Source organism: Antrostomus carolinensis, unplaced genomic scaffold (assembly GCF_000700745.2).
Source record: "Antrostomus carolinensis isolate BGI_N321 unplaced genomic scaffold, ASM70074v2 Scaffold47140, whole genome shotgun sequence".
NCBI classification, from domain to species: Eukaryota; Metazoa; Chordata; class Aves; order Caprimulgiformes; family Caprimulgidae; genus Antrostomus; species Antrostomus carolinensis.
Window position 1 is genome coordinate 9 of NW_010287265.1, and position 7,740 is coordinate 7,748.

A 7,740-nucleotide genomic window follows, 5' to 3' on the forward strand; every position below is an offset into this window, starting at 1 on the left:
GGGAGAACTTCGCAGTTTTCTTCTGGTCGTGGGAAAATGAAAAGCTGGAAAATGTGGCTTTGGTGGGGGTAGTCTGGGAACACCAGGGCTCATGTTTACACCTTCCTCTTCCCCTCCGGTTCAAATCAGGTGATACTGTTTACAGAGCCAGAGCTGAAAGTCAGGTAGAAGACGTGGTGTGGTGCCGGGATTGGGAACGGCACCGCGACTCCTCGCCAAGGAGAAGCCACAACTTTCCTGTTGCTGTCTCACAAACCACCTTTGGTTTTTACCTGGTTTCTTTTTTAAATTGCTTAAAACTCCACCTTAGCCTTTTCCTGAAGGATTTTCTAAAGCTCTTAACCTTCGTACCTCCCTTTGGGACAGATGAAGAGAGCTGTCCTGCTGCCAGAGTCACTGAACATCAATATTTGTTTGTGGGTTCGTTCCCTGAAGAACAGTGGCATCTTCCTGTTGAGTTTTATTTTGCAGCAGGAAATTTCAGTGTTGTTATTATTTGGCAGAATCTCTCGTTAGGTTACATAAGAGCTCCATTCTCTCCCTCTGATGTTTCCTGTCGTTGCTGGATTTGGAGGCTTGAAAGCTCATCAGCACCGAGAGGAGGATAAAACAAAAAGGAAGGAGCCTCTAGACCTTTGAAGGTGGCAGTGCTGTGACAACTTTATGATCAGCCCTACCTTCTGGCTGATAAAACACTGCACAGATAGCCAGGCTGGCTTGTTTTCCATCCCACCAGATAGAAACATGCAGAGGGAAAGTGATGCAGGATGTTAAACTTTGCAGAGTCCCTTCCTGACGTCGCAGAGTTCCGTTATCAACAGGAGCTGGGTGCTGTTTGTGATCTCAGCTGTGCTTACCGGCGTGTTTGGCTTGTCTGGCCTCACAACATCCAACCACCTCAGTCCCTCTTCATTTTTTGATAGTTTTAGGATCTCTAGTTGAGCTGTGGCCTGTGAGTCTGTTTCTCTTTAGAGTTGCTGTAATTTCTTCTGAACTATTAGTCGCTGCGTGCAGTCCCTCGGGGAGAGAGGAGGGAGAGGTCAGCAAACCTGAGATTGCCAGGGGGTGTGGGAGAGAGCTGTGACTTGACCTGAAGTATTTCCTTCTAAGTGATGATGTTGGGAAGGGGTTGGGATATGGATCTGCTGCTCCCTGGGGCTGTAAGTGTCCAGCGGGGAGGAGAAGATCTTTGAAACAACGGGATCGTTTAGGGGAGGGGCTCTTCCTGGAGCCCCATTTTCTGTCTGGGGTCCTTAAATTTAGTTGGCCATGAAAAGCTGCAGCATGGATGGGAAGAGGAGTGAAGTGACTTTATTTTGAGTTGTTAAAGTGAAAAGTCTGGTTTTATCTGAAGGCAGTTTCTCCTGGATTTAACTTTTTCACTTGGATACACAAATGGGTTTGTTCTGGGAGACCAGGGCTTGCCTTTCCCCGGCCAGGGATGTGTGTGGTGCAGACATTCCCAGTCTTGTGCTCTCAGTAACTCAAACCACTCGTGGTAAAATCCCAGAGCCTGACTGCCCCACGGACAAGCTGACTCTAGACTTGCTCATCAGAAGAGCTCAGCTTTGGATATTCCCTGCCATTTTTAATTTTAATTTATTTTTTCTTTTGCTTGTACCTTTTCTGCATTTTTACTGCTCTTTGCTTGGCTTTGGCTTTCACCTGCTCTCACCTCTGGGCCGCCTGTCACACCTGAACTGTGCCTGTCTATCCCATGCCATGCAGTTGGTTGTGCGGCCGCTCCAGCAGTCTCCTGCCAGCATGTTACACGCACTCGCTGTGATCGGGGGGCAAATATCTCAGCCTGACCCTTCACTTGTTGCCTCGGTAGATGGCTTTTCCCGATCATCGGCCACATGGGCATCTGCACGTCCACTGGAGTCATCCGGGACTTTGCAGGGCCGTATTTTGTCTCGGTAAGTAGATGATGGATCAAGGTGCTTCAGCAGAATCTGTGCTTGGTCTGTTTCTCACCTACCTGAGGAAAGGCTGAGGGAGCTGGGGCTGTTTAGCTTGGAGAAGAGGAGACTGAGGGGAGACCTCATTAATGTTTATAAATATGTTAAGGGCGAATGTCAGGAGGATGGAGCCAGGCTCTTCTCAGTGATGCCCAATGGTAGGACAAGGGGCAATGGGTGTGAGCTGGAACACAGGAGGTTCTGCTTCAACTTGAGAAGAAACTTCTTTCCAGTGAGGGTGCCAGAGCCCTGGGACAGGCTGCCCAGGGAGGGTGTGGAGTCTCCTTCTCTGGAGACATTCAAGACCCGCCTGGACACCTTCCTGTGTGATCTCATTGAGGTTCCTGCTCTGGCAGGGGGGTTGGACTGGATGATCTTTTGAGGTCCCTTCCAATCCCCAATATTCTGTGATTCCTGGGTGACTTTTGAGCCATCCCTTGTCTTTTGCAGCTCAAAATTTTGCAAAGTGATGGATTAGATGTTTCTGAAGATCATGGATCTTTGCTGTTACTCTGTGAGCTGGTCTCCAGTGGAGTTCATTTGGGGGATATGATAGACAGTGACTAGTTTGATTTGATGAGCAGAAAGGGGGAAAAAAAATCTTGTAGTCCAGGCTCTTAATTGAGAATTGTGGACCTAAATCCTCTTAATTCTGAGTAACAGAAGCAGCTTTCCAGCTTCCTCAGCACGCACATTACTGTCATGTTGGCACATCAGGTATGTGCCAGTCTTCTAAACTGCTTTGTAGCCTGGTGGATTTTGAAAGTAAAGGAGTTTTAATGGGGTTAATTAGTACTCTTAATAGATTGGGACATTTACAACTTTGAGTTAATAAGATACTAATGGTTAAAAAAATATTAAAAAAGGAGAGGGAACAAGGTATATGGATGAAGTTACTGTGTATAGAGGATAAACACACTCGTGCCCAGAACAGGAGTATGAAAACAATTGAAATCTAAATCCTCTTGAGACTTTTTTTTCCCTTTATTTTTTGTAGGAAGACAACATGGCATTTGGGAAGCCAGTGAAGTAAGTGCTCTTGTTAGTTTTTATTAAACTAACCAACTGAACCTGCAGATTCCTTTAATTCCTGGAGACAGATGTGCTATAATATTGCTTTTCTTGTTGTTCAGATGCCCTAATTCAAGTGGATGGCTACTGTGTCTCTGCTTTTCAAGAAACCACATTAAATTAAATCTTTTTAGAAGCGTGACAGGAATGTAATGGTGTTAATAACCAGAGCTGTGTGGAGCCTTTATTAAAAAATAAAAGAAAAAAAAGAAAAGACTAAAACATTTTAAGATAATGTTAACAACAAGTGCTCCAAGTAAATACTGCCTGTGCTGTACTAATGAACTGTCATCACTCACATCCCGGTAATGATTTTCTGGGAGGAGGAGGAGAAGGAGAGGTGCCTGGGTTTTATGTATCTGTCAGATCAGGTTTATGTTTTGAATGGCCTGAAGGTTTCAGATCATGGGATGTGAAAGCAGTTCGGAGTTTGGTCTGTGCCCCTGAGGTCTGCAGTTTCTCTCTCTGGGGTGCTGAGGGTGCTGAGCATTAATTTCTGCTGCCCTGGGCAGCCTAGGCTTGTCTTGAAGAGCTCAGCTCCATGGACTCCAGAGGTAGTGGATTTCCTCTAAGTTCTTTAAGCATCTTCCTGATGGGAAGAACAAGAAGTTGTAAAGCTGGAGCAGTAATGCAAGGGGATCTTTTCTCATCCTTTTAGGTACTGGAAACTGGATCCCAGCAAAGTATATTCCACTGGTCCCAACGCTTGGGACACGGCTGTACACGATGCTTCAGAGGAGTACAAGCACCGAATGGTACGGCTCTGACGCTGATGTGTGGAGAAATATCTCGCCAGGGTTTGGATCCTGTGGGTTCTGTGGATCTGCACCAGCACAGGGTGCAGAACTGTGGAGTCTCAAGGATAGGATTGCTAATCCCATACTCCTTTTTCTGTTCCAGCACAACCTTTGCTGTGATAACTGCCATTCTCACGTGGCTCTGGCCTTAAACTTGATGAGATACGATAACAGCACCTCCTGGAACATGGTGAAACTCTGCTTCTTCTCACTCCTCTATGGGAAGTATGTAAGGTGAGCTGAGGGGCTTTGGTTCTTTCCTCCTGACACTCTAAAGCTTTAGCATGTTCTGTGGAGAAGGGAGAAGCATCTCTCCCCCACAGCATGTGGGTGTATATTGCTGGTAGGTGGTACTGTCACTGCTGCCTGTTCTCAGGAGAAGAACCAAGAGCATTTGCTGGGTTGCACTGGCTGCTGCTCCCAAAATGCTGTATCTGGCAGCTCATTTGGGGTGCCTGGAATTTGGGAAATGCTGGCTGAAGCAAATCTCGCTCTGTGTTGTCTTTTGGCTGAGTTAGGTCAGTACATAAGGTCACAGAATGGCTTGTCTCCAAGGATTACTGATTTTTCTTCCCTCTCTTGAGTCTTGTTTACATAAAAACGAGTCAGATTTCCAACTGGCGTGGAGCTTCCAACTTGAGTGGAGAGGGAAACCCCAAGCTTTCCTCACTAGAAAGGGCACTTCATCTCCATGTCAGCTCCTTGTGCCTGTCAAGGAGATTCTGCAAGGACTGCCCTGCAAAAAGCTTTTGAGTTACTCCACTTCTCTTGGGTCTTTCCCATTCTGAAAGAGCTTCTCTACCAGCTTTTAAACAAGTGTAGTCCCTGCTGTCTTGATTAAATACACCAGCAGTCTGAATAAGGAGGCCTGCAGTAACAGGGTTTCATTTTTTGTGGTTTCCTGTCACCACTCTTGTTTGTGCAGATGTGAAATGTGCTAGTCTTCAACCTGAATTTAAGCTGGAAGGCGAGTCCAACCCTGTTGTTCATGATATAGTTATTTGTGGACTTGATTGTCTCAATTTTTAACATGAATTGAAACCTCCAGGACGTGTTGAATGGCAGTGCCAGCAATGGATAAGGAAGTCAGAAGGTGTCTGTCTCCCTCTGATTTCTCCATTTATTCTCACATCCTTCTCTTCCTCTTGTCTTTCTCTGCTGATTTCCTACATTTACACCCTCCCCCTTTTTTTTTCTTGCAGCATAGGGGGATTTGTGAAGACCTGGCTTCCCTTTGTCCTCTTCTTGGGAGTGATCATGACTGTTGTTCTGACACTTCATTTGCGGTGATGGCAGCTGTGAACTCCCCATTCCACGGGCACACAAAGGAAGAAACTTGTGACTGATCCAGCGAGATGGAGGCGTGGGGCTCTGGGACGTGTTTTCTGGGGAAGGTGGCAACTCCACTCCATTGTAACAGCTCATCTTTGTTTCCTGGAACTGGCTTCTTTTCCTTCTGTGGTTTTTTTTTTTTCCTGTTGATGGCATCACCCATTGTCAGGGGTCCCACAGCCTCCTGCTCTCTCCCTGCAATTTGGTAGGTAGGAACACAATCAGGAAAGGAGAGGTGTGGACACCTTTGCTTTCAGTGCCAAGTAAAAACCTTCAAGGCAAACCCCGACTTGTGGTTCAGGAGCACAAGCAGATACACCTTGTAAGGTTCTCTCTGATTACCTGGTTTCTTCCTCTTGCCAAACTTCATCAGATGCTTCCTCAGATTTCCTGAGTCTCCAAGGAGGAGTTGTTGTTTCTCTGTTGTGTGACTCTCCTGTAGCACATGTTTCAAAGTGGAGGTTCCTCCTGAGGGTGTTGAGTGCCACGGCACTGGCTGACGGTGTCCCCAGTAGTGACAGGAAGGTGTTGATGGTGGGACAGTCCTCTGAGGAACGCTCTGTGGCAGGGCAAATACATCTGGTCCTGCTGGTGAGCCCAGAAAGGCAGGAAAGTTCATTGACTGGCTTAGAGTTTGGCTCATGGCAGTCTGCATGCCTTCAAGAGCCTGTTGTAGAGTTTGGAGTCTGCTGCTAAGTCCCTTTTAGCTTGTGCCAGAGAAAATACAGATTCCCTGCTTCTCCTTGTGCTCTGAATATCTCAAGTTGTCGTTACACTTCTCATGAGCCGCTTACTTCCCTTTGATCTCTAGCACTTTGTGTGTGGCAGCATACCTGAGCCTGCAGAGGTGTTGCTACGTGTTTCTGGGACAGAAGACTTAGCAGAGGGGTTTGAAAGCATCCATGAGAGCAGCACCTGAGACCTGAGCTTAGTGAGGCCATCAGAGATTAAAAGAAAAGGTGAAGGGACTGGAAAACATCCATGTTCTGACTGGGCTTTGCAGCAGCAAACTGGGACACTGGCTTTCTTGTGGCTGGCTCCAGCATGGTGAACAAGAAGGTCTGTTTCCTTCCTTGGTGTGCTTTGAAGAACACTCATGGGGGTAAAAGTCCTTTTCAGGGCTGGCTTTGATGTGAGAAATGTTGGTCTGGCAGTGTTGGGGGGGCTGATGACCCTTTTGAACCCTGGGTCGGGCAGGACGGGTAGGAGGGGGATAGGTTGTTCTTGAGTGCTTGGCAGGAAGAGAATTTGGACATGAGCCTCTTCCAGGGTGGGAGGTCCAGGTCTGTGTTTGCTGAGGCTCTGGCCTGCAGATGCTGCTTTCTGTGGGGCCCTAAGCCAGATGGCTTGTTACAAAAAAAGTGTGGCTGGAGGGTTGTGTGCAGTTGAGCAGATCCCCTCTGACTGCAGAGGAAGGAGAACAGCTTTTCCGCTCATGCCTTGAAACGCCAGCTCTTTACTCCACTGCCTGATAGATTTCAACCTCAAGGAGTGCTCGTGGCCAGCAAGGAAGCTCTTCTCCACTGCCCGCCGTCCCTGGGGCTTCCTCTGACTGGGAAACCCATTCACTGTTGCTCTGCTGGCCCTCAGACCCGTCCCCATGGGCCTCCTCATCTGCTTCCATCTCCCCAACTCCTCTTGCTGTACGAGGGGCCTGGGGACTCCTCTTGGGCCTCTCAATTTCTGCATTTCCTCCTTTCCTCACTCACTTTTAAATAAGCCCTTAAGCCTCTCCCTTCTCCTTAGCACCCAATTGTCTCCTATCATCTGGCCTGTCTGGGGTGGGTGGAGGTGTGCAGACCTCAGTGCCCTTCCCTGTCTACGTGGAGCTGAAATAATCATCAGTGGCTGCTCTGTGTGGTCATTTCAAGCCTGCATGGAGAGCGGGCTGGAGGGTGCTGGGCCTGGGGCTGATGAGAAAGTCAAGATCTTGATCAAAGAGAACCTTACGATGAAAGGTTGATGGTGTCTTACAGAGCTACCCTGTGGTCTCCACCCAGTGAGCCCGCTGGCAAACGTGCCCTAGGACAAGCCAGTTGAACAGGAGAGATCAGTCAGTCCTTTGTCTGTGTTTTTAAGTTGAGTATGATTTCTGAGTGACCTGCCAAGGATGTGCTCAGAGTCCCTGGCCCCAGGGCTGAAGCCAACCTGTCTTACGCAGTAGCAATAATCTAGAGACTCTTAGGCCTGTCTCACACGTTGATTCAGTGTTTTATCGATAAGCTATACAAGCCTTGCCAAAGCTGAGACTTGGAGTTGTCAGGGGAGGCCAGGAGGGAGGCTGCTGGCCAACAGTTCCCACTCCTGGGATTTCTGAGAACATGTTGAGTGCCATTTCCCAACCCTGGAAGTCCTTGTCCTTTGCTCCTCACGCTTTTTACCAGATCTGGGTTTCAAATGGAGACTTTTCGTGAACAGCAAATGGGTCTTGTGGTCGGTTGGACCGTTGGCTGCTGGGGAAGGAAGGCAGCAGTTTGCCCAAGCCCTGGCTGAACGCTCACCCGCTTCCACCAACGGAGACAGGGGATGACTCCGGGCTTCTGAAGGAACCACGGCTAACGGGAGAGCAAGGCTGGGGC

The 7,740-nt window shown here is 48.2% G+C and overlaps 1 protein-coding gene across 1 annotated transcript; it reads left to right on the forward strand.

Moving 5' to 3' along the window:
• Nucleotides 1-1,834: 1,834 nt before the first annotated feature.
• On the forward strand, nucleotides 1,835-5,119 carry TMEM222 (transmembrane protein 222; the record flags this gene model as incomplete). Its single annotated transcript, XM_010162343.1, has 5 exons — nucleotides 1,835-1,919; nucleotides 2,959-2,990; nucleotides 3,691-3,787; nucleotides 3,933-4,063; nucleotides 5,032-5,119. Coding segments are annotated over 5 exons (433 nt in total), but the record flags the coding sequence as incomplete, so codon positions are not given.
• Nucleotides 5,120-7,740: the final 2,621 nt, after the last annotated feature.